Genomic DNA, 22,929 nt, shown 5'->3' with positions numbered 1-22,929 from the left:
CCGTCCTTGTCGAAGACAGAATCCCAGGGAGATATGCGAGTGTGCATCATTAAACAACACTCCACGTGTCCAGAAACAAACCGGATGGTTTGATCAAAATTCCAGGGAGATATGCGAATTGCAGCATTAAAAAGCACTCCATGTGTCCAGAATCAAACTGGGTAGTATGATATCTTTATAGCCTTCTTTGAATCTTGTCAATAGCAATATCCCAAGGCGATTTGAGTGTGCAACATTAAACAACACTCCATGTGTCCAGAATCAAACTGGATAGTTTGATTAAAATTCCAGGGAGATATGTGAGTGTGCATTATTAAACACCCAACATGTCCAGTGTCATACCGGCTAGTATGCACATGAAAGAGAGAGAGAGAGAGAGAGAGAAAAGCAATGATTAAGAAAGACTTGCCTTGGGAGGGGATATAGTTTCGCTGCAAAAGGTGGTGGTTCAAGTGTACATGCAATACTTGGAACGACAAAACATAAAGTCACAAAGTCAGAAGCAGGAAAAGAGTGCAAAGAGTGAGAAATTGAAAGATACGTCAGGGAGAATTGGGGACCATCAGAACAGATAGACAACAAACTATATACACATCAAGCATGGAAATCAAGACACAGCACGCAAGGCAGGGTGTGCCTTGGGCTAGCTAGGGTCATTTCTCAGGCCAAGTGCGGAAGTCTACGGTTGGACTGTTGTCACTGCATCGTCGGGCAGAATTTGGGATCAAAAACAAGGCCGTACACAGAGAGAATCTCACTGGCTGGCCAGCATCGCTCAGCCCCGATCGGGGCCTGATTCCTGCGGGATACGCGACATGAGTATTGTTGGAAATGAGGTTCTCACTCAGTTTGGCGGAGAGGAGCCAGTGAATCAATGTCAATTCAATTAAAGTGAGGCGACCCAGCGGGAGGTTTGCTTGATTTGCTGTATTTGCCGAGGCTGTTTGGTGTGTTTGCGCCGTATCGCTGCCTCACCGCTCAGGACAGCTCACTCTCACTCAATCCTTCAAGGATCCACTCCCAGACCGAGAGTCAAGGAAGCCCGAATATCATCAAAAGTCCCAGTACGCGTGCTAGCCTGAGAAGTGGCAAGAGCAAGCGAGGAGCCATTAGTGGCCGTTAGAACCTCGGTGTTCAGTTAGTACTCCTGCGGAAATAGATCTGAGTCCTCAGCGATACGTAGTATTACCTGAAGTGGAATATATATACCGGCCTACTGGCTCTAGTCATAAACATTGTTGTATATTACTTTTCTACAATAGTTACTAACTAATATAGCCCCATTGCCAAAATGTGTTGATTTCATTGATTTTGATGAGGAGAATAGCCATAGGAAATACTATTGGGAAAGACTCATGATATGAGCCTGCAGGGTGCACTTAGGCATCAACATCCGGCAGTGACTACGAGGCTGAAGCTTAAAAGCACAATAACTGCCTATTAATAGTACAATACTATTGTTGGTAGATCGACATCTGGCACCGCCACACCTGAATAAACATGAACATGATCTCCACCCAGTGCACTGGCATCAAGTGGGGCGAATCTTCGTATGGGAATTCTATCTCCCATCTGGGGCGACAGACCCAACATGCCCATCTGCTCAGCACTGAGACACACCCTCCTGGGTCAAACAGTTCGTTCTGTACTGCTTGATCTGGACTAGATGTTCTCTTACGTGTTGAAATCCTTCCATCATATTTCCCAACAGCCTGAAACTAGCTAGTGTGATGAAACAAAGCCATCTGGCAAGGATGCGCAAAGTCGTGAGTTCTCTGTGAGTTGCCAGAAGCGTGACTTCAAGTGGGGAGCTTTTGATCACCAGACTCTGATATCGTCTCTGCAGGTAAAATGTGCGTGTGGTGTATCTATATTTGGATATATGTACCCGATACCTATGCTCCCAGGTTTACAGGGCACTCGCCAGTGTGTAGGATGACGCACACAAGCGCAAAAGAGAGACGATCGTATAGGAGAGAAATGAATATAGTTATGAATTAATATATATGATTAATTTTTCCCTCGTATCTGATGATAGGAGTGACTCTTCATTACTGTTAGACTCAAAATCAACTTTTCACAGTATCCCAGCAAAGACAGGAAGAAGACATTTCCCTGGCACCTTGGTACATTTGGCCTTCCAAAAAGAGCCTATCTACCGATGTAATTCGATGACCGGTCCAGTGTACACATGTCGGGCCCGGAAGACATAGTAGATCAGCGCCAGGATAATCGTCCCGATCGTGCCGACGACACTGAAGTTCATCGTCGTTTTGTCAACGGACATCTGGCTGGGCCAGAAACTGAAAAACACCACAATGATCATGTAGATGACAGCGTAGCCATTGATCAAGGTGCCGAAGATGCCTCGAATGTGAAATGGTCCCCACATCAGCTTGGCACCAGGTACGTTGACCAGCATGTCCTCTCCGTCACTATACAAAGAGATTTCACCCGTGCAACGACGGTAGAGAAGTAGGATTGCGACAATCAGATAAGAAAGATAGATGCCTGACACCGCCATGGAGATGATACCGTTCAAAGCCACAGCGGATCCAATGTTAACAAGTCCCAGCAGAGCTGCGACGGTCATAGTGAGAAGGATGGAATAGGTCGGAATGCATGTTCGCGGGGAAACCTATTGAGAGCAATGGTCAGCTGGGGTCGATCATTGGAGGGACTCATTGCTAGGCATCAAACGTACCTTGCTCCACAAGCGCCAGCCGGGTACCGCGCGATCTCTGGCGAACGACCAAAACTGTCGCGAGGTGGCCGCCAGCATCCCAATGACTGAACAAACGGCGATGATGAGCAGGACCGAGCTCATTCCCAGCGCCCCCGAAATGGAATCGGTGGCCTGGTAGAAGATTTCAATGAACGGATACCCGGTAGGCGTATTGAGGGCCTTGTCAACGTCTCCCATGCAGAAAAGGGTGGCGATCAACATAGTAAACCCAAGGGTACCGTTGATTAAAACACTCAGAAGAACCGCGCGTGGGATTGCGACCGTGGCATTTGCGACTTCTTCCGCCATCTGCCACCGTTAGTCTTGCGCATTTCATCTCCAGAGCACCCAGGCACTTACGTGCACCGCCGCATCACCACCCGCAAAAGCAAAAACACATCCGGTCATGCCGACAAAAAAGGCCAGCCCGTCTGTCGGGAACCCACCGCTGTTCACAAATTCCTTGAAGACCTCCTGGTTGGACTTATGGTCGGCCATGTACGTCAAGGGGATCAGGATCGCGAAATATCCCAGGGTATGAACGACTAGAACCAGAGTCTCGAATCTGGGAAGCAACTTTCCTCCGACGATGTTGATCCCCAGAGCTAGTAATATCGCGGCCCACATGATCAGGGTGCCTTGCCATGGCTTGGGATCATAATGTTCGTGCGCGAGGGTCACAACGCCCTGAATTTCCGTCCCCGCCAAGAAGCTGGCACTGGTAAAAGCAGACATCCAGCCAATGGTTGTCACCCAGCCTTTGTAAGATCACAGTCAGTCCTTTTTAATTCTGATGAAAACCAAATAGATACACGTACCGGTGATGTAACTCAGGCATTTCATCATCCTCGGCGGGGAAAGCATCGCACACCAGTGATATTGCCCTCCGGACGTTGGTGCCCTACTAAACCATCAATGTCTTGGTTCATAATTCCATTGATCTTGAATGATTCTGACTTACATGGAGACCAGCTCCGAAAGCACCGCGAAGGAGCATGCTGTTCCCGTCCAGACGAAGATGAACGAGTAGACCGCGCCCGCTGGACCACCACTGGTTTCTTTTAGTATATCGCGTTCATTGGTCAACGATTGGGGGATGATGGAGGTACGAACTTTTGCAAAGGGATGAGGAAGGTACTGGAATGCACACGTTAGCGATCACTATCTATTGACTGGAAGGCGCGAGACTTACCCAAATAACCCTTCCCACGTGGCGAGAATGGTACAACTGAAACCGAGACTCGACAAGATTCCGAAGGTTCGCTAGCAATGGGAAGCGACCGTTAGTATACTTTCGGGGGTATCTTTGCTTTTTCCACATCGGAGACAGACCTTCAGAACGGGTTTCTTTCCCAAGCGCGCGAGCTCAGCATTATCGTGATCCTTTGTGGAATAACCACCCGAGATGCGGACCTCGTTATTGGCGGGTACGTGGTTTTTCAATTCATACGATGTCATTGTGACTGGAGTTCACCGTGAGAGTAATCTACCAGAGGATCCGATCAATCGGGTTAGTCAATGTGATAGAGCAGTTGATCCGTGCATGAGTGATGGCAATTGGGTTGTTTGATAGACCTCGAACGTATAACAGATGGCTATTAAGGCACGAAAGAGGTGTTTGGGACAGGTCACTTACCACAGTTGACAGAACGAACAGGAGGAGAGGATCGTTCGGTTTGCTCATGGGAGAGTTGTTGTGGCCATGATTTATTTCCCCCTCCGCAATGCGATCAGGGTGACATTCACTGTCAGGAAAATTAATTTGGGGATGTCAAAAAGTCCCAGGTGTTACTCGGACCTTATGCTCGAAGGCCACTAGTGCGCACCGGTCTGAAAAATTCTGATTGACACGCCAGGATTGTAATGAATGAGTTGATAATCATCCTGGTCAAGTCCAACGGCCAGACCGAGTTGAGTGGACAGAATCCCTGTCACGCTAGAGAGGAATCCATGTCCAGTCCACGCCACGAGGGGTTGAGACATTTGTTTTAATCAAACTTGCCATACAAAACAAACATTCCTCCTCACGTGCCTCTATCTTTGGTATTTTTCTATTTTTCATGTATTGCACATTTCTAGACGATCAACTTGGTATATATCCAGAGGAACAACGTGTAAACATTAAGACTCAATAAGCCTTCCGGGTCACGGGCGGAGATTAAGTTAAGCGTGACCAATGGACACGCCATTCCTCTTGGCCATGGCAGCCAAATGTAACCAACCGAACCAACGTTCCGACTTGCCCCGTGGTAAGGCGGTCGGTAGTGCCCGCCGTGGGTCTTTGCTTTATCTAGAAATTAATTGAGGGTGACATCCGTCCAGGAAACTCGGCAATGGTCACGCACGCGACAGGCCATCAAACTTTATATCACTTTTCTTACGCAGAAGACAATCTCGAAAACCACCTAATTTCCACCGTCAGATAAACCCCCCTGCTGCCAACCTTTGACTAACAATCAAATGGCATTCCTCCAAATCTCACCGACCCATAATGCTTTTTCTCGGCGGACCGGGGAGTGAAGGATGATGTGCAGGCGCACTGTGGGATAAGCGCAAACCAACTTATACAAAGAATCGAGAGACGTTCTCATCAATTCACCCTCTCCCACAATAATCACCTCCTTGTCAATGTAATCCACCACCCTTGACAGCACTTGCAAGGTCTCCTGATCGCCTGGAATCGCATCCATGGGTCGCTTCCTCCACGATAAAGATCGCAGAGCTCCCATTCTCAATGTAGTCAACTGGTTCCTCCTCGTGGTCGCCGTCCTCAGCGTGCTCACGAGGCTCGGCACGAAGCTGTGGATGTTCCATCGCTTCACAAGCGATGATTACTTGATTATAGTATCCCTGGTACGTCTGATGGACACGCTGGCGACAGATCGAGGCACTGAGCTGATATATTCTTGCCATCCCGGGATAGCTATTCGCCATCGGAGGATCGGTCAGTATGTCAGTCGCCGTCCACAACGGCTATGGCGATCATGTTGGGGTTATCGACGCTTTGCACTGGGAAGCAATTCAGAAGGTGTGCTTTAGACCGGAATCGGCCGCATGCGCTAGCAGGTGAAGGAAGAACTATGGCTGATGGGATCTCGTCCGCAAAACAGGCACAGTATGCGGGATTCCTGGTGTTTACCTTAAGTCTCTACTTCTCGAAACTATCGCTGTCAGTCTTTATCCGCAACCTGACGCCTGTATCTCGAGACCACTTTCATGCGACCATCCTGCAAATTCTGTTGACCATCTGGGCGGTTGTTGCACTCATTGGCAGTGCCTTCCAGTGCCAAGCCTCGCGACCCTGGGATACTAGCGGCACATGCATTGATCTGGTAGACCTCCCCTGGCTTGATACACTAGTCGAGACGTGCTGACGGACCAATCATGGTGGCTAGAACGCTTGGCAGTACTATTTCTGCGCCTCCAACATCGTGACCGACATCTTTATCATCGTCCAGGCGCTGGTGCTGATCAGTCGCATCCAAGCGTCGTTCAAAAAAAAGGCGGTGTTTGCCACGATCTTCCTGTCCCGTATTTTGTGAGCGACTCCGTTTTTCGAATGCTTTCTGGGGTTTACCATTGCTAATCTTATACGCCTGTCTGTAGAGTCATCCTCCCATCAATTGCCCAACTTGTGTTGATCCACGATGTCGCAAACTCCCCCGATCGAAGCTTTGACGACTACGGCGTGGCCATTGCCGTCGAGACGGTCCAATGCGCGAGTATAGTCACCGCCTGTTGGGGTCAACTGAAACCATTCTTGAATCAACTCAAGTCGAACGGACTGCGCATCCAAGGAGTGGAGTATCAGAACACGTCCGCCAAAGCGTCTAACCCGCTGTCCGAGACCCGAGACGATCAGTCGCGGCACACGGATCCGAATCACTTGCACAACGGTCATGAGCTCATCCCCATCGCCTCCGGTCAGGGGAATATGACCACGGTCTCAGCGTCGCGGGCCTGGGACGCCGATAGTCAGTCGAGTCAAGCAGGAATGATCCGGGAGACTCGGACGTGGAACGTCAGTGCGGCTCGGCGCAGCGAGAGAAGTGATAGTTTGTAATTTGATGGCTGGTCTATCACAACCCTTGTATTGATGGCGTTACGCACAAATAGTCTCCAATGTGAACGGATTTACGAATGAGTTGAATCGCTAACAAGGCGTCGACCAAGATAGCCTTCCACGATATTTATAATTGCTGTAATCGTCAAGCCACTGGGTAGTACAATAGAATCAGTAGTGCACATATGTATCACCTAATGGCCTCGATGTACTACCCTACTAGATCTGACCCGGCAACGGTAAGAACTATACTTCCTACCAACCTTGTTATTGGTTGAGTAGAATGCAACTAATACTATAACCACAGGTGATATATAACCAGTATATTAAATTCATATAATCATGGCTTAGCATCGCTATACTTCCCTACGGTTCCCAATGCTATTATCTTCAATAATCCAACAACATAACCAAGCAACAAGCAACATCTACATACCATACCTGATAGATCATAGCTAGATATACCGAATCTCAATCCATATACTGTTTCCATACTACAGCTCAAGCCGTCACTCACGTGTATACTTATTCATATATCTCATCCCTATGTCACTGACACCTTCCACGCTTCTGCCTAGCTTCAACGCAAAGTAAGTCACCTAGAATCTTAGCTTCCAGTTTCACAACATCGTGGGCATCATGACCTCTTCAATAGCGCAAACAACATAAGAAGACGGCGAATACCTCAACAGTAATCAACAACAAACGATACCTCCTGACAAACCACATCGCCTCAGAACTACCTCCAGAGCGACAAGCTCCTCTCTTCATCCGAAAAGACATGGACAAAGTAGGCGCCATGATCAAACTTTCGAAGCGCATAAGTTCAACCGCCTCCGCGGACACAGAAAGCATGAAGATGACTGGTGAACACCTTACCAAAGCCCCACTGGAGCGTCTCTTGGAGGACGAAAGGGAATATTCTCCAAGAACACCGAAACTGCTGGGCTATGGTGGACCGGAACAGTCCCCAGAAGACGAATACCGGGGCGGATATATCCACGCCTTCGCCATGGCGAGAATGCCCGTGGGCGGGCGATTATGCATGGGGGCTTGATCGGACTCTGGGGCGATTGATCTTTAACCTTCGGTGACGATGATCTTGGAGTATGTGTGAGTGGTCCTTACCCCCCTTCGACTCTTTATTATCTTTTAGGTTGATAACCGGAATACTTTCAGGAATGTCTGGGTGTCTAGACCGGTCTTTCATCGAGGGATGCTGGTAAGTACCCTGTGACTGAAAATGGGCATGTGCATGTGTTCACCTTTTTGTTTGTGAGAATCATGATTGGATTTTATAGCCTAAGCTTCGTGACGAATTTCGCGTGTGCCATAGATGCCCAGCCCGATCGAGGGCCATGCCACCGAGGACTCGGACGTCGTCTGGGAGTCAGGCGTCGATATATGGCATATGGACTTTTAGTTTGCGCGGAGGGAAGGAGCTCGTTTTAGGCGTTGATGCATTTTCTTGTTTTCTTCCTGATATTAATTGGGCTCATGTGAGGTTGATAGCACAATAGCTTGCACATCACATATAGGTGCTACAGCAACTTAAGAGTGAATCCTTCCTAGTTATCACTTTTTCTTAGAATACTAATATAAATTCGGCAGCGGCCGACGAAGCTTAAAAACATATAAATGAATGGAAAGTTTTCAATGCCCAGCAATATACACCCAGCAAGCAAAGACCTTCAGCTTCTACACCGCCCCGGCGATTTTAACTCCGTAGGTGAGACCTCATGAGCGAGCGTAACATCCGTCGTTACGACAATTCCATGTTCAGGGCTATCACCACGCTTTTGAGGGGTAGCCTCAATGATATGCTGCTGGCTTTCAGCGGAAGAATCCCGTCGTCCGCCATTCCACGCCATGTTAGACATCTCATACGGATGCACCTCATTTGTAGAATTGAGCGTATTGAACTCCCGGCTTTGTCGGGAGGTAAATCTCCCCGTCCGGGTTTTGTGGGTCGAGCTATACTTGTTGGCGTAGTTATTTGAGGATCCGTATGACTTGAACCATCCGATTCGGGTGAAGAGAGGTTTGATTCCCGGTGCGCAGACGATGAATGCCGATACGAATCCTTCGCGCGAAGCCCAGCCGAGTGCGGTGGGGAGGTGATCGATGTCTCGGACGGAAAGATACGCGCGAAGAACGGCGCAGATCATGACGAAGATGCCGGAGGAGAATAGGGCGACGAGAACAATCTTTTGGGAAAGGGGGATTTTGGCGTGCAGAATGAGTGGAATCGGGACACACATGATTGCTAAATCATTCCTAAAACGAAGGACTGATGAGCTTTGTTTCGCGAGGAAGGAGAAAGATCAAGTGAGAAAAGATAACATACACTATGCTTAGAGCCTCGATGAGGATATAGTTCAAGGGGCGTAGTGTACATTGGTCTACGTTTTCCTTAGCCTGACACAAAGGTTGGTTTCTTATAAGCAGGTCACACTTACCACCAGGATATGGTTTAACCTGCCAGTTCTTACGTATAGGCATGCAGTCGAACAGGTGAAAGAAAATTGATATAAGGAACGTGCAGATAGTAGCACCTCCCACTATCATAGTCAACCGATGTTGCACGAGTCCCATCCTGGTGATGTGAGTATTATCACTACTTCAAGACATTCCGCTGTGCAACTTACGTGAGCCGGTTATAGAGAAAGACGAGCACGCCCTTGAAGGCCCACACCATGCAGATGTAGGTAATCCAGGCAATGAAAGCACATATTGATCCTTTTCTAATTCCCGACACCTTCTCGTCCGGGATCAACTCTGCTGTCTTCTCGTTCAGGCCGATATTAGACCCATACACATCTGGTTCACAGTTAAAAGGCATTCGAGATGAAGATAAGAAGTCAGGTGCGTACCGATACAGTAATACAAGGTCACGGTAAATATAGTCCAGCATATCTGATGAATCATTAGCGGCGGCCGTACATGAGTTAAAAAAGTCCAACTCACCATCGCAAGCAGCAGGCAGCCATCATCCCAGTAAAAGCTGGCCTTGCCGATAGACCACCGTGCATACAAACGAACTGCTATGACCACCATGCCAATGGCCCATTCAGCAAAGAGCTCCGCCGCTACATTGTAGGCCATATTCAGGTCTTTCCTCTCGTGTTAACGACAAGGGAGCGCGAAAGTCATACGATTGTGGGATTCACTCCGTAGGTTACCGGCAATTGGGGGACCCAGAGTCGGTCTAAATGGGCGGCATCACCAAATTGGCATTCAGTATCGATGGGAACGGAAGTAGAAAAGTAAATAGAGCCATAGAGGATAACCCCCGATAGAGACAGACCAGCAGAAGCGATCACAGACCAGTCCCTACACCCTTGTCCTCTTCAATGCAGTGGCTGAGGCTATCGAACTTCCCGTGTCTAGTCACCTGGAGCGTGCCGAATGAGTTGGGAGTTAATACGTTAGGAGTACAGAATTAGGGATTGAGGAATAATATTCCGAAGAGATCGAAGCCCTAGGCTACTCAAAAAAGACCAACTTTTGGGCGATCGACATATTGGCCCTACGCCGAAACTTCATCCAGAGTATATGCAACGACCGAAGCGTGTCAATCATGCAGCGCCACCCTCCTTTACACGAAGGGTAATTGAAGCGACCGTCTTCGGGTGGCGGACTTCGATTTGGAATCAATGGAACCCGAAAATATCCAAATCCTCCTCATCATCTGCCGTCCCATACTCCTGAAATTTTGGAAGTGTTGGTATCCTACTCATAATCCGTTTCACTTAGCGTGACAACTGGGAGGTACAGTCTTATTACTCATAGCAGTCCACTTCATCCCCCAACGAGAGACCAATTGAAGAGATGATCAGACAGTATTGTTGGCTTCATCGTCGAGCCACCATAGACCATTCTCGGGTCAAAGCCTGGGTGGAGACACTATACCCACATCACTATGTGTAGAATAAAAACCTAATGCATAAGGGGGCCCGTCATAGGGGTCCATTTCGTCTCGGAAGTTGGTCTGTCTTTCCTCGGCGATTCACCGGGGCTTTAGTTGAGGCTGATATAGTGCGACTACGGACGAATAGGTCACGGCGTCGGAAGGAGCACGAGTAGGTCCCACCACTTTACTACAGTGGTGAATATCGGGCATTGGCCATGGTGTTCCAGTTCAATTAGCGGCCAATGGGTTTGGTAGATTATGGTAGTGCAAGTGACAATCGATAGTATCAATAGCCTCAGCAAGCATTCCCTGAACCAGCCAAAGGGCCCAGGCCAAGGGATGAGCATACCGTGTGATCTGATGGAGGCGTCGTGTCGTGCTTAACAGTTCCAACTATAGACAAGGTTGATATGCCTCGGTTGGGGCCATTCGTTATCTGCAATGCGCGGGTGGATCCCGCCCTGGCCTGCGAACCTTAATACCCTGTGATGGTTCCATCGTTGACGCGGCGGCGGCTTCCCAGAGGCGATCCCAGGTGGGCCCGTTACGGAATATTGCTTCCTTGGTTCCATGCGCCAAGCAACCACGGCAACGGGTTACCAAATGTGTCAAGGCTCTAAATCCTTCGGGCTCTGGGATCTCCCTGAATGCTGTGCAGACATTTCGGCATTTTGAATCACAGACAAGCAATCATGGCAGAGACTCAGCAAAGCTTGAGAGACATTGTATATTAGTATAAAGCGGAGTCTTAAGAGAACCACTGTATAGGGTAAAACATTACCATCGAGTATCCCAAAAGTCTGTTGCGCAGGTCACATTGTGAACCGTTCACCCTTTACGACACGGGCTGATGAGCAAGCTGGTGCACGCAACGAACGTCAGAAGTCTGTGGGACTCGACGTCTCGTCATGCGCCGCATGAGATGATTGGCGAGTGACGGTCTAGCATCAACTGTCAGGTTGTCGAACAGGCAAGTGGATACACATCGTGCATATAGTATCCTATAGTATAGGAATAGGTTGGATAGTAGCCGTTAGAGTACTGCGTGTTTATCATATGAATAGAGGTCTTGCCTTCAAATTCTCCCCCTGCGAGAACTCGAGGATTGACCACAGAGAACATCATGGACCACAACACAATTAAGAAGCTCCTAGTAGAGGTTCAAGCATCGCTAGATGTTTATCAGTCTGACCCCACGGATACTTCTCGGGTCGAGGCCCAGGAGAAGGCGCTCAAATTGGCACGCGCATTAGAAAAGCCTCGCGATGCGATCTTGAAAATTGCCTACTCTGTGAGTTTGTGTTAATCAATTATAACCGTTCGGTAGTAGGCCTAACTATGTGATTTCGATCAGCCAACCGTGGTCATGGCGGTTAAGGTGGCTCATGACTTGAATGTGTTCCCAACTTTGGCGAACGCCACATCCCCCGTGCTGTTGAACGAGCTTGCGGTCCTGAAGCCCGCAGATCCTTTATTGGTTGGTTAGTATACAACAAGGTTCACATAGAGACAGCAAATCTGTTGACTCAGAAGGACTATTTCGATAGAGCGTATGATGCGTCTCCTCGTAGCCCATGGTTTCGCTGAGGAGCCAGAACCATGTGAATACCTCCCTACGGCCCTCTCCAAGGAAATGACCCAGCGGACGTCAATCGGTGTCGTTGAGTCCCTGTATGCATCCCTACCCTGTTGTCTTTCTTCGACCTAACCATCGACACAATAAAAGCTTCCTCGAGTTCCTTCCCGGCATCCAGAAAGTTCCCGAGTACCTCCAAGTCATCGGATACAAAAGTCCCGAGGATCCCTTGTTTGCTCCGCTGCAATATGCGCACAACTTCAAGCAAGATGGCTTTTCCTGGCTCTGCGAGAACCCTGCTGCCCTCACCCGCTTCAATGCCTTCATGGAAGGCCAGCGTGCGGATCGTCCTCACTGGGCCGACTGGTTCCCCATCCCCGATCAGATCCTCGCCAGTGCTCACAAAGGCTCGGATGGACCCCTTCTAGTGGATATCGGTGGCGGTCGCGGACATGACCTGCTCGGGTTCAAGCAACGGTTCCCTGAGGCGCCGGGTAAGTTGGTCCTAGAGGATCTGCCCACGGTCATTGAGGAGGCACGGTCCGCCCTCGATCTGGAAGGCAACGGCATTGATGCGGTTGGATATGATTTCTTCGCTCAGGAACAGCCCATTAAAGGTAAAGATCTACTCTCGGTTGCGAATACCGTGAGGTTTACTGACAAAGGTCGATTAAAGGTGCCCGTGTCTACTACTTCCGGAACATCTTCCACGACTGGTCAGACGATAAGGCGCGCCTTATCATCAAGAATCTCGTCCCTGCCATGGAGCGCGGCTACTCAAAGGTTCTCATGGAGGAGTATATTATCCCCGATAAGAACGCGCGAGCACTAGAGGGAATGACCGATATTGCAGTGATGGTCTTCTGCTCCGGACTAGAGCGCACACGCCAGCGATTCACAAACCTATTGGAGTCTGCCGGTCTGAAGGTGACTAAGTTCTGGACCCGCGAGGGGGATGGACAGGGAATTATTGAGGCGGAGTTGGCCTAAGCTTGTGGCATGCTATCGCTCTCGCCGATGTGTGAATGTCAGTTTGTAAAGACCGCCACGTTGAGGAGTATGTCTAGCTGATTATGATGATATGCACTAATCTTGATTGACGTAGTATTTTTTTCATTCCTTACCAGGGGTGGAAGATTTAGTTGTACTCGGTATCTGATAAGGAATCCCTCTGGCGCGTTGGTGTCACACGCCGCTCACTAGGTCCATGGGCCTAACTTGAACATGCCTGTTGATCATGCACGTTGAATTCCTTTGGTGACCGGATGCTGCCAGCGACCCACCAGGCCTCGGCATTGAAGATGTCTTCCTGTCGCAACCCTTGTACTATGTATGTCACATCCGGCTTCTACCGTATGAGCTGTGCCAATCAAAGGCTTGTTTCCCACATAGCGTGGATCCAGAGCCCCCCATGCTACCATGTTCGCAAGGTAGACCCTGGTCATCCTCAACGTATTGACCAATTGCTGGCAACTTCGAAGCTTTATTGGCTAGCCCGGGTTCGGCCATGCAGCATCAAATCCAGTATCAAACCCGGACGACCACGTTTCATCGATGAAGGGCCATTGCATCATTTCCGTCTCAAGTTCATGTGGATCCAACATGACCTGTTCACTAAAGGTTATGTTGGCATGGGCTGGACACCCTGTTGGACCATGATTTTGGGGCATGGTGGCATCCCTTCCAGATGTATCCCGCCTACGCGATATAGAGATATCATGACGAGGACGCGAACAACGGATATCTCCATACTCATCCAGTGTGCTGGCTAGAGTGAGATGGCCCGGGCGGTCGCCAGAAGCTGTGTGCTCGTGGTTACTTTTCGCTGTTTCGTAGAATTTGCTGGCCTCCTGCACGGTTCGCCACTACTAAACGGTTAGCTTGTTGAACTGACCCGGGAAACCAGTCCAGTATACCCAGCTATGGCCGACTGGCCAGAAGTCACAAAGTCGTTCCAGATATGCAAAATTGCCTCTTTTCTCTTGCTCAGCCCGCTCTTGGCCCCCTGGGTAACCTCGTGGCGAAACAGTGCCGTACATGTTGATATGAGCGGCGACAAAGACACTGAAGCCGGCGTAAGGAGTAATTACTGATGCACCGGAGGCTTCCAGAGCAGACAGAATGCCACCGATATTCTGGGCCGCTTCAAACAGCTCTTCGATCGCGGCCTCGCACCAGGTGGATTCTTCCAAGTTCGTTGCGACCCGTGGATCATGATTCGGGTCATGCATAAGCTTTAGACTTGATAGCACGCGGTCGCGATGTAAAAAGAGGACGCTAGACGTCGCAGTTAGCCTTGGTACCAGTGGGTGTATAATTCAATAGTCAGACTTGCCTCATGAAATAGACCAAGTTGATGTAGGCGAAAAGCTCCCCGTATCCTAGCGCCACATGTGCTTGGGCACTCGTACTTGGATACCGGACCGTCACGTCCTGCAGGGATCGCCATTCATCCAATTCCTCTTTGAGATTTTCCCATGTTTTCTGCGGCGATAGCTCGGTGTTCAACGATGATGATGTCCGGCCGCGACGGCTTTCGTTCGCAAAGCGCAGGATACGCACAAAAATGTCGAAGCCGCGCGTGACGATCGTCAAGCCGTGATCAATGGTCATCGCAGCGGAAAGAGGAGAGTCTCGGGTGAGGTTAGCAGGCATCAGGCGACGAGATGCTCGCCGACCAAAATTGAAATCATGGTCACCAATGGGTAGTGGTACCGATATCTGGCGAAAAGATAGGGCGAAATGTTGACGGGCACCAGAGCTCAGCTCACAGTCTTGGGCGAAGCAGCACCAGTACGTGCGGACTAGCTGTTCGTATTGAATCTGGGAGGCATGAAACTCATCCGGATTGTGTTCCATACTGTCGTCTGCAGTCTTCAGGAGCGATTGAATCATGTATGTAGCCATTCCTATTCGTGTGTATGAGCAACCTTCGATTCAGCTGAATATGCGAGCTATATACTACCTACCGCTGTACATCCACGCCTTATAAGGGCGGCCCGACCCCCATTCGTATAACGAAACGATTACCAAAGATTGTGCCAAGTAAAGAGAAGGGCCTTCAAAGGCCCGATGAGCCAACTGCACCCGCGCATACTCGGCGTATATCTCTCCAGGTTGCAGCTGATGCTCCGGCAGGAATCGCGCACAGAGGGCGAGTAATGAAGCCACGAATACCGAATCCACCGACGAGGAATTCGTAGAGATTTCCGCAATCAGTGACGGGTAATGAAGGAAGTTGGCCACAGGAAACTTTTTGCGATAGATGTCACAGGCATTGATGAGTACGGACGAGGGAATTGAAGCAATTGGGTTGGAAGATGTGGCAACTGGACACCACTGTCTGCCATTGTTTCCGTTCACCGGACAGCTTTCTGCTCCCGACCTAGAGGCCGGTCTTGTCTTTGACTGAACACGCAATAAGTCTCGTCTGGGGCGCAAAGGCGACGACCGCGGGTCTGTGAGTACACAGGACTGGCGGTTGAGGCGTTGACATCGCCGACAGGGAGGGTGGCCGTCATGGACACATTTGACCTTTGATTGCCTGCAGTGGAGGTTACTATCTACTCAATTGAGTTTATCTTATCACCACCTACCGACAGGCATCACAGGATATCGAAAGACGCATTATCGGTGTATCTCATTGGTAATCTGTAGATCAGTCGGGAATGTCAAGATTATTTGATAGGTAGCGTGGTTTCTGTGTCGGGAATGTCGGGAATGATGAGTAATCTTGAACTCTCCATTAGTCACGCCGGGTCTTTATCCCGATCAAGCGGTCGGTCACCGAACTTCAAACCACCCGGCAGAATGATTTGAACACCCTGCCAGTTCCATCCCTGAATCGTGTATCATTCGCAAGGCCCCGGCTTGAAGCGCAATACCTCCATCAAAAGCGATTTTTACCGTATCGCAAAATTTAGCCGAGAACCACACCAGAGTCTCGCCATTGTATCATTTTCATTTTCATCAGAAAAGGCAATTTGGGTAGATATATCGATGCTGTAATATATAAGGCGGAAATCCATTTTCACGGTCGCAGGTTCATCGTTCGTGATCCAAAAAGCCGCCTTCCTCTTCGGCCAGAACTACGGAGTACACGTGAATGAGTCAGGTGACTGGGAAGGACAATCATGGGACAATCATGACCAGTAATGAGACAGTTTATATTGTTAAGATCTTATATCAATTCGATCATAATATAATTCAGTACTTTTAATAAGTCCTCAGAGTCGCAATATAACTATTATTTACTAGTATACCGATCTAGATCCTGTAGTGCTTCGGAAGGCTTGAGTTTATTTATATATATATCGAGTTTTAATATGTGCATAACTGTGTAACAGTAGAGAAGTGTAACGTTCAGTTGATTCTCTTTGTGTATAGACATTCTTATCTCCCATATGTAGATCTCATATCGTCTTATATTATACTAGGTTATCGCTTAATAGCAGAACTATACTAATAATTCTGGAATACGGTATAGGGTGAGTGCCCCGCACTAAGATCGGAAGAAGGAACCTTCAGCCAGCCACAAAATATTAGACCGGCGCTAAGGATTCGTACTAGAGTCCGGCCCCTCTCATCAATGTATCTACGTGGCAACGATCAAGAGAACTCGACCTAAAGGCCAGAAAAAACTGAGCATCAGCAACCACAGATCGTCATTAATGTCTCTCAAGGAGTACTTCTATATATCATAATAAGTATTACTGCATTACAATAATAACTAGGGCTTACGCACTAAGGCAAAACGCCGACCTATAGACATCAAGGTACTCAACATTGTTCAAGTGTCTGTCTGCATTCAGATGTACACAATGCAATAAGTAGGTACAACCCCTAAGCTAAGAGCCCGTTTCTTCATCCTTCAAGTTGTCTCGTTGTCATATCACATAAGCCCTTGGACAGCTTAACGTTGAAGCCATTCAGTGACCGGTGTTGCTGGCCCAGAGAGGCGTGCCCTTGTACAGAACAACATTACCGTCATTCTGCACTGCACAGATGGTTGTGCTGTCGCCCGATGGAGCGGCGGTGTTGGTGTGCCAGATGGCAGTGCCGTCGTGAGTGCTAAATAGTAGCATCCAAGTTAGCCAAGAAGAGTCTTAAAATCAAACATACAATATATTGATGGGGGTTGAAGAAACTAGAGCACAAAAGGGAAGAGATATGGGAACAAGGTAAACTTACTACATAACAAGATTACCGTCCTCTTGCATGTGGATACCCTTGACATCGTCCCTCTGGTCGGCTGTGTTCTGGAATACACATTCCGCGTTCACGTAGACCGCGATCTTGCCATCGTGCTGCATTTTCAACTCAACCTGGCCATTCTGACTCCAAAGGCTCTGGCCAACTTCGAGCCATTCACCGTTACCAAGAGTGTTGGGCATGTTGATAGAAGGTATAAGGAAATAGAGATGAAAAGGAAGGAGACAAAGCGATCGATGTGCTTGAGAAACTGGAGTGTTGAGTGACCATGGAGGGGGTTTGATGGCCTTTATATATTTCCATCAGACAACCTTTTGCCGAGTATTCTGCCGATTTCAACACCGTGCGTCTTCATGTTGTGCTGTTTACGCAGGACAGACGACGATCAATAGTCCTGTGTTCAGCTCTTCACTCTCTATTCAGCTCGTGAAGATGGTTTCCTACTGGATCCGATCTTTTTCAGCTCCACTCATGCGGTTGTCTGTTGCGGGGCAAAGAGAGGCGTAGCTGAGCAGTATGCTAATCACTACAACGCTGAGAGTCGTCTTCTGGAGCATCGTATTTCCGCCAGCGAGTCATAGAGTTGAACTACTGCAGGCCACCAGACAGTGTGCCTAGGGCGGAGTTTTCTATCCAGTACCATTGGACGATCACATCGGGACTAGCATTTTCGGCTATGTCGATCGCATGCCCGGAACCTAAACGACATGACAATTCCTATGTCTTGGACTGGGTTAGAGTCCAAAAGGTGTGATATCTGTTATGTAACAAATTTGGCAGTAAATCGGTGGAGAAATGAGTGCCGAAGTCATGGCTAACACAGTACTTTGGTGCACAGCCGCTTCAAATTAGTACCCACTGCCCCGCACTAATCTTATCTGACTGGAGAAAGGAACAAAAAGCTGAAGAGCATTTCCGATGAGGCGGTGGAAGAGACTTTGTCCATTGGTTCTTGCAGTGTGTGGGGCAAGGCAGCGATGCATGTGCTGAGCGCTCCGTGCGAGCCATATACTCCATCTTCAATCGGTCAGAGACCGGATAGCAGCGGAGACAAGCTATCTCAGGGTTACAGCTCATCGCTGGTAGAAGCATGTCACACGGAGGACCTTTCTATCCTTCTGTCATATTGCCCAATCATCAAAGGTTTACCGGCCGGTCTGCAACTACGGAAAAGAAGTTCCGATGCATCCTGTGCAGCACAACAGTAGAAGACGTGGCAGTAGCCAAGGGCCCAATCAAGATATTCCTACCAACATACCAAGTCGATACTAAATGCATGACAGTGCAGAAATGAGAGGATTGAAGTACAGGACAAGTGGGCAAAATCACAACTCCCAACTGAATGTACAATCTATGTTACTATTCTTTATTACCCTTTACCTGAAAAGCTATAGGCTTTCAACTAACAATTTAATACCGACGACATTATGACCGTGAATCTCTCCGTATGTGTATGTATTTTTGTCACTCTCTGCTAGTTCGAGCTCAGGATAGTGCGTTTGGTCCTATGCCCGCCTGGCTGCTTCCAACTCACACGGTAAGGCGCATATCCAGCCGACACTGTAGTCATCGCTGTTCAGCCGATGACCTGTGGTCATTTCCTTTCTTCGTCGTAGTACATCCAAATAGCTCTGGTGGCAGAAGGATAATCTGGAACATCAAGATTATGGTATCTCAATGTAAGTTTGACAGAGATGATCGGGACTCAGCAGGGAACGCCAACTCATCTTGGTTAGCGCCGGCAGCGGCCCGAACTTATGTTAAATAGCTAATTATAGGCGCTCTGCCGTAGCCTGGATATATTCCGAGTATTTTACTCTTAATAAACTATAGTAGATATTGATTTGAACCGTAAAGCGACACAATTATAAGGCCCTTTCTGGCGGTACGTGATCTGATTGACGGTCCGCCTTTGGAACTCCATAAACCAACGAATACAAGATGTATCATATCCCCATCAACATTTGGCCACTTTTTAGATTTCCTATGAAGCATTGCACATATGCCAGAAAGGCAGACTGTCCACATAAATTCATGGAGCACAACACTCCCGTGGTCATTATATATCTTCATTTCTTGCATTCTAATTATTCTAAAGGAATGTTGATTCGGAAGGAATATATACCAACATTCTTTGCTTCTCCCCAGTATGTCCTGTGCATTATTTCAAGTACCTGAATGGATTACACTTTTCTGAGTTTCCTTGCTAGATCGCAGATGTTACGATCCCGACCGGTACACTGCCTAGGAAAATGAATCTGTAGGGAGAATGTTTCGCCAAGGAGGCAGTATCCCGTGTCATCTTTAGCGGCGGATTAGCCGCATATCTGAGAGGGCATCGGCAAATAGAAGAGGTAGATAACATATTGGCTGCCGTTAGATTGGTGGAAGGGTCAGGACCGAAGATCTTGCTAGGTAAACTGTTACTATCGTATTCCCTTGGATCGATTAGGCAAAGTGGTCAATTTATGTCTAACCTGTTAGTTATAGCTAGATTAATTGAATTGTTTTATTTAGCCACAGTCGCGGTATGACTAGAGAGATAATCGAGGAGGAGTGCTACATGCTCCATATTAAGATGAAGGCGGAACAGCCCGCCGCCTACCAGGATCCGAATTTATCCTTCTTATCTACAGAGCACATCAAATGATTAGAGGAGATCTATTGGTCCTATTCTCAGCATACTAGTCAGATGACACTACGGCTTGGGAATAATACGCTAATCTTCCGTCAGCATACACTATCGTTCACATCTCAACATCCTGCTGTTGCCTGTGCACGTGTACGCAAGATGAGTGAGCAAACTACCATTCCACCTCCACCTCCCAAGTTCGACATCTCGGCAAAGGATCTAGAACAAAATGCGAAAGACCTAATTGATTACATTCAGCAAGCGACCGCTCGCCTGATTAACTCCTGCACAGACAACACCACTGCCGACTTCGAGACAATCATCTTACCGTTAGCTGGCATCGACAATAAGGTCAAGTCACGAATACAATACATAGCTCTATTTCAAGCCATTTCTCCTTGTGTAGATATCAGGAAGACATCTTCCGCGGCGATAAATCTTGTGGACAAGGCTTACCTGAGCATATTTCAGAATGACGACATCTTTCGATTGGTAAATCGCGTACGAGAGCATGCGTCGGCACACTTAATGGATGAAGAGGATACTCGGCTACTTAACAAATTCCACTGGATGTTTGTGGAAAACGGGATGTATCTGACAGGCAAGAGCCGGGAGCGCTTTACCTGGATTTCTCGCCGCTTGATCGAGCTTCGTGTCAAGTTCATGGAGACCCTCGGTACAGACCCGGGCTGCCTGTGGAAGAGCAAAGAACAGCTAGTTGGTGTGCCGTTGGATAGACTGTCGACCGGAGCAGACGAGGATGGCCGTGAGGACTTGTATCGAGTCCCTCTCACCAAACCAATCACCAATCTCATATTATCCGAATGCCGGGTCTCAGAAACTCGCAAGGACGTTTTCTTGCACAGCAGTACCCGATATAAAGACAACGTGGAAATCTTCCGGGAGATTATCGTTTTACGTGATGAATCCTCTCGTCTGTTAGGATTTCCCTCTTTCGCGGCCCGAAAGCTGTCGCAGCAAATGCTAGCCTCGCCTGCTCGCGTGGATGGTTTCTTGCAGCATCTTCACGACGCTTTAAAGCCACTAGCAGACGACGAGATGCTGGAGCTACAAGAGCTAGCTAAAACCCGCGACCCAATTCAACTCTGGGATTTTGACTTCTACCATACGAGAATGCTACAAGAGCAAAACCATGTGGATCACGAATATATCTCACAATGGTTTCCTGCTAAAGTGACTATACAACGCATGCTCGGGATATATGGGAATTTGTTCGGCTTGCAATTTGAGAAAGTTGAAGCTTTGGAAAGCTTTCATACTTGGCACCCGGACGTGGATCTATTCTCCGTCTGGGAGGAAAACAAGTCTTCTTTCATCGGGTATCTATACATCGATATCTTTCCTCGTGATGGTAAATATAATCATGCCGCCAATTTCAATATTTACCCTGTGTGTTCGGAGCAGCCGATATCATCCATCCGTCATCAATATTACTGACTCCGTGTATAGAGCTATTTAAACACCGAAGGAAAACAGACTCCAGTGGTAACGGCTCTGGTGTGTAACGTTTCCCGGGCCGAACCAGCGCTATTAAGACACACAGAAGTCATTGCAATATTCCATGAGCTAGGACATGGTATATACACCTCATCTCAACTATAGGAGTGAATCTAACGAAGCGTTATAAACAGGGATACACGACCTAGTAGGCAAATCAAAATACGCCATATTCCATGGTCATCGAACAGTAGCCGATTTCACCGAAGCACCCAGTCAATTGCTAGAATACTGGTGCTGGGTTCCGAGTTGCCTCCAGAGACTCACTTGCCACTACTCCTACGTCTCCCAGGAGTATCACAAGCACTGGTTAGATGGCCAAAAAGAAAAGGATGTAACACAACCTCCTATGGAGATTACCCTCGACCTGGCTGAAAACCTTGGGGCTACTAAGCAGCTTAACCAGGGCATACTTACTCTTCGACAAGTAGCGTTCAGCAAGTTCGACATGCAGATACATCATCCGGCTTCGCATCGCGATGTGGAGACTTTGGATATTTCTGAGCTCTATAATTCTCTACTAGAGAATACGACCGGACTTCGTGGGCCCGGAGATGGTTATGATTGGGGTAATGGCCATGTCACTACCTCGCATTATGTCTGGGGTCAAGAGGCTAGTTATTATTCATACCTGTAGTAGGTTACACTATTGTATACTCCGATGTCGATTTCAAGTGCTGACAGAGAGATAAAGTACCCGTACACTAGCAGCGGACATATGGTCATCGTGTTTCAAGATGTCTCCTTTGAGTCGGGAGGCAGGCTTACGGTATCGACGGCAGATCTTGAATAACGGTGGTAGTAAGGATGAGCACAAAGCGGTGCAGAATCTTCTGGTGAGGGTGTCCACCCCGGAGGCATATTTGCGGGATATTGGTTGCCAGCTCACCCCTCTTCCCTTATAATGACAGTCTAAAGGAAAGATGCGCAGGGAGGCTGAAAGAGTTGGTCGACGTCTATTTTATTGTTGTTCTAATTCATGGACAGATAGGAAATGGCATCTCAATAACGTAGGAATATAGCACTGGCGGCCCGATATGGCTCCGAGCACGACCCCGTGTTGATCATGGACACTGTAGGTCTCTTGTAAAGAGCTGCAGAACGGACTATCAGCCAGGAGCATCGGCTACATACTGCCTAACACTGTTTAGAAAAGAGAAAAAAATTAGGTTCTTCTCCCCCGAGCCGGAATCGAGCCAGCGACCTTCTGATAATAGCGGTAATCCCATTACAGTCAGACGTCATATCCAACTAGACCATCAGGGGTTTAGAGACTACAATAGCTCTTTCT

At 48.2% G+C, this 22,929-nt stretch overlaps 10 protein-coding genes and 1 non-coding gene across 11 annotated transcripts; 4 read left to right on the top strand and 7 right to left on the bottom strand.

The window, feature by feature from the left end:
* Window positions 1-255: 255 nt before the first annotated feature.
* Window positions 256-1,968, bottom strand: F9C07_2278953 (uncharacterized protein). Its single transcript, XM_071510340.1, has 3 exons — window positions 1,491-1,968; window positions 759-940; window positions 256-643 (listed from the first exon to the last, which is right to left on the bottom strand). The coding sequence occupies exons 1-3, from the start codon at window positions 1,597-1,599 to the stop codon at window positions 608-610; spliced, it is 327 nt and encodes a 108-aa protein (XP_071365577.1). The 5' UTR covers window positions 1,600-1,968; the 3' UTR covers window positions 256-607.
* F9C07_2135859 (choline transport protein) lies at window positions 1,969-4,522 on the bottom strand. The gene is made up of 9 exons (XM_041288761.2): window positions 4,362-4,522; window positions 4,058-4,211; window positions 3,918-3,988; window positions 3,839-3,862; window positions 3,687-3,776; window positions 3,544-3,626; window positions 3,086-3,483; window positions 2,705-3,034; window positions 1,969-2,638 (listed from the first exon to the last, which is right to left on the bottom strand). Exons 2-9 carry the CDS (start codon window positions 4,181-4,183, stop codon window positions 2,156-2,158), a joined length of 1,605 nt encoding a protein of 534 aa, XP_041141352.1. The 5' UTR covers window positions 4,184-4,211; window positions 4,362-4,522; the 3' UTR covers window positions 1,969-2,155.
* A 659-nt stretch (window positions 4,523-5,181) lies between these two features.
* F9C07_537 (uncharacterized protein) lies at window positions 5,182-5,454 on the bottom strand (the record flags this gene model as incomplete). The annotated part of the gene is made up of 1 exon (XM_071511344.1): window positions 5,182-5,454. One exon carries the CDS (start codon window positions 5,452-5,454, stop codon window positions 5,182-5,184), a length of 273 nt encoding a protein of 90 aa, XP_071365576.1.
* A 123-nt stretch (window positions 5,455-5,577) lies between these two features.
* Window positions 5,578-7,260, top strand: F9C07_1032790 (uncharacterized protein). The gene is made up of 4 exons (XM_071507384.1): window positions 5,578-6,057; window positions 6,121-6,263; window positions 6,332-7,027; window positions 7,096-7,260. The coding sequence occupies exons 1-3, from the start codon at window positions 5,701-5,703 to the stop codon at window positions 6,786-6,788; spliced, it is 957 nt and encodes a 318-aa protein (XP_071365575.1). The 5' UTR covers window positions 5,578-5,700; the 3' UTR covers window positions 6,789-7,027; window positions 7,096-7,260.
* A 309-nt stretch (window positions 7,261-7,569) lies between these two features.
* Window positions 7,570-7,845, top strand: F9C07_535 (uncharacterized protein; the record flags this gene model as incomplete). The annotated part of the gene is made up of 1 exon (XM_071511339.1): window positions 7,570-7,845. One exon carries the CDS (start codon window positions 7,570-7,572, stop codon window positions 7,843-7,845), a length of 276 nt encoding a protein of 91 aa, XP_071365574.1.
* Window positions 7,846-8,061: 216 nt separating this feature from the next.
* Window positions 8,062-10,370, bottom strand: F9C07_1032369 (uncharacterized protein). Its single transcript, XM_041288762.2, has 6 exons — window positions 9,756-10,370; window positions 9,662-9,704; window positions 9,437-9,608; window positions 9,248-9,384; window positions 9,136-9,190; window positions 8,062-9,065 (listed from the first exon to the last, which is right to left on the bottom strand). Exons 1-6 carry the CDS (start codon window positions 9,891-9,893, stop codon window positions 8,480-8,482), a joined length of 1,131 nt encoding a protein of 376 aa, XP_041141354.1. The 5' UTR covers window positions 9,894-10,370; the 3' UTR covers window positions 8,062-8,479.
* A 1,454-nt stretch (window positions 10,371-11,824) lies between these two features.
* Window positions 11,825-13,267, top strand: F9C07_533 (S-adenosyl-L-methionine-dependent methyltransferase; the record flags this gene model as incomplete). Its single annotated transcript, XM_041288753.1, has 5 exons — window positions 11,825-11,992; window positions 12,056-12,182; window positions 12,249-12,372; window positions 12,428-12,894; window positions 12,954-13,267. The coding sequence occupies 5 exons, from the start codon at window positions 11,825-11,827 to the stop codon at window positions 13,265-13,267; spliced, it is 1,200 nt and encodes a 399-aa protein (XP_041141355.1).
* A 250-nt stretch (window positions 13,268-13,517) lies between these two features.
* Window positions 13,518-16,143, bottom strand: F9C07_1032188 (fungal-specific transcription factor domain protein). The gene is made up of 5 exons (XM_071507382.1): window positions 15,874-16,143; window positions 15,247-15,821; window positions 14,613-15,186; window positions 14,194-14,554; window positions 13,518-14,142 (listed from the first exon to the last, which is right to left on the bottom strand). The coding sequence occupies exons 1-5, from the start codon at window positions 15,903-15,905 to the stop codon at window positions 13,768-13,770; spliced, it is 1,917 nt and encodes a 638-aa protein (XP_071365573.1). The 5' UTR covers window positions 15,906-16,143; the 3' UTR covers window positions 13,518-13,767.
* Window positions 16,144-16,989: 846 nt separating this feature from the next.
* Window positions 16,990-17,757, bottom strand: F9C07_2278947 (bulb-type lectin domain-containing protein). The gene is made up of 2 exons (XM_041288764.2): window positions 17,468-17,757; window positions 16,990-17,347 (listed from the first exon to the last, which is right to left on the bottom strand). Exons 1-2 carry the CDS (start codon window positions 17,668-17,670, stop codon window positions 17,206-17,208), a joined length of 345 nt encoding a protein of 114 aa, XP_041141357.1. The 5' UTR covers window positions 17,671-17,757; the 3' UTR covers window positions 16,990-17,205.
* Window positions 17,758-19,415: 1,658 nt separating this feature from the next.
* Window positions 19,416-22,911, top strand: F9C07_2135800 (thimet oligopeptidase). The gene is made up of 5 exons (XM_041288754.2): window positions 19,416-19,899; window positions 19,966-21,530; window positions 21,591-21,717; window positions 21,773-22,274; window positions 22,333-22,911. The coding sequence occupies exons 2-5, from the start codon at window positions 20,181-20,183 to the stop codon at window positions 22,541-22,543; spliced, it is 2,190 nt and encodes a 729-aa protein (XP_041141358.2). The 5' UTR covers window positions 19,416-19,899; window positions 19,966-20,180; the 3' UTR covers window positions 22,544-22,911.
* On the bottom strand, window positions 22,815-22,904 carry F9C07_t37. Its single transcript has one exon. It is a non-coding gene; the product is annotated as a tRNA-Tyr (tRNA).
* Window positions 22,912-22,929: the final 18 nt, after the last annotated feature.

This window comes from Aspergillus flavus, chromosome 1 (genome assembly GCF_009017415.1).
Source record: "Aspergillus flavus chromosome 1, complete sequence".
Classification (NCBI taxonomy): Eukaryota; Fungi; Ascomycota; class Eurotiomycetes; order Eurotiales; family Aspergillaceae; genus Aspergillus; species Aspergillus flavus.
Note: the sequence above shows the minus strand (reverse complement) of the source record. Positions and strands in the feature narration are given on the sequence as shown.

Excerpts from the sequence above, each read along its gene's own strand:
- F9C07_2278953 (XM_071510340.1), bottom strand. The coding sequence starts at position 1,599 with ATGGGCATGTTGGGTCTGTCGCCCCAGATGGGAGATAGAATTCCCATA. Across the intron at positions 941-1,490 it reads TCATGTTCATGTTTATTCAG|CCTCGGCAAATACAGCAAAT; the intron begins GTGTGGCGGTGC and ends CACACCAAACAG. Across the intron at positions 644-758 it reads TGAGCGATGCTGGCCAGCCA|CCCAAGGCACACCCTGCCTT; the intron begins GTGAGATTCTCT and ends GACCCTAGCTAG.
- F9C07_2135859 (XM_041288761.2), bottom strand. The coding sequence starts at position 4,183 with ATGACATCGTATGAATTGAAAAACCACGTACCCGCCAATAACGAGGTC. Across the intron at positions 3,989-4,057 it reads GAAAGAAACCCGTTCTGAAG|CGAACCTTCGGAATCTTGTC; the intron begins GTCTGTCTCCGA and ends TCCCATTGCTAG. Across the intron at positions 3,863-3,917 it reads ACGTGGGAAGGGTTATTTGG|TACCTTCCTCATCCCTTTGC; the intron begins GTAAGTCTCGCG and ends TGTGCATTCCAG.
- F9C07_1032790 (XM_071507384.1), top strand. The coding sequence starts at position 5,701 with ATGGCGATCATGTTGGGGTTATCGACGCTTTGCACTGGGAAGCAATTC. Across the intron at positions 6,058-6,120 it reads GCGGCACATGCATTGATCTG|AACGCTTGGCAGTACTATTT; the intron begins GTAGACCTCCCC and ends CATGGTGGCTAG. Across the intron at positions 6,264-6,331 it reads ATCTTCCTGTCCCGTATTTT|AGTCATCCTCCCATCAATTG; the intron begins GTGAGCGACTCC and ends GCCTGTCTGTAG.
- F9C07_1032369 (XM_041288762.2), bottom strand. The coding sequence starts at position 9,893 with ATGGCCTACAATGTAGCGGCGGAGCTCTTTGCTGAATGGGCCATTGGC. Across the intron at positions 9,609-9,661 it reads GACCTTGTATTACTGTATCG|ATGTGTATGGGTCTAATATC; the intron begins GTACGCACCTGA and ends ACTGTGAACCAG. Across the intron at positions 9,385-9,436 it reads TTTCTCTATAACCGGCTCAC|GATGGGACTCGTGCAACATC; the intron begins GTAAGTTGCACA and ends TCACATCACCAG.
- F9C07_1032188 (XM_071507382.1), bottom strand. The coding sequence starts at position 15,905 with ATGCGTCTTTCGATATCCTGTGATGCCTGTCG. Across the intron at positions 15,822-15,873 it reads ATATCCTGTGATGCCTGTCG|GCAATCAAAGGTCAAATGTG; the intron begins GTAGGTGGTGAT and ends CCTCCACTGCAG. Across the intron at positions 14,555-14,612 it reads AACTTGGTCTATTTCATGAG|CGTCCTCTTTTTACATCGCG; the intron begins GCAAGTCTGACT and ends TGCGACGTCTAG.
- F9C07_2278947 (XM_041288764.2), bottom strand. The coding sequence starts at position 17,670 with ATGCCCAACACTCTTGGTAACGGTGAATGGCTCGAAGTTGGCCAGAGC. Across the intron at positions 17,348-17,467 it reads GACGGTAATCTTGTTATGTA|CACTCACGACGGCACTGCCA; the intron begins GTAAGTTTACCT and ends GCTACTATTTAG.
- F9C07_2135800 (XM_041288754.2), top strand. The coding sequence starts at position 20,181 with ATGACACTACGGCTTGGGAATAATACGCTAATCTTCCGTCAGCATACA. Across the intron at positions 21,531-21,590 it reads CCAATTTCAATATTTACCCT|AGCTATTTAAACACCGAAGG; the intron begins GTGTGTTCGGAG and ends CTCCGTGTATAG. Across the intron at positions 21,718-21,772 it reads ATTCCATGAGCTAGGACATG|GGATACACGACCTAGTAGGC; the intron begins GTATATACACCT and ends CGTTATAAACAG.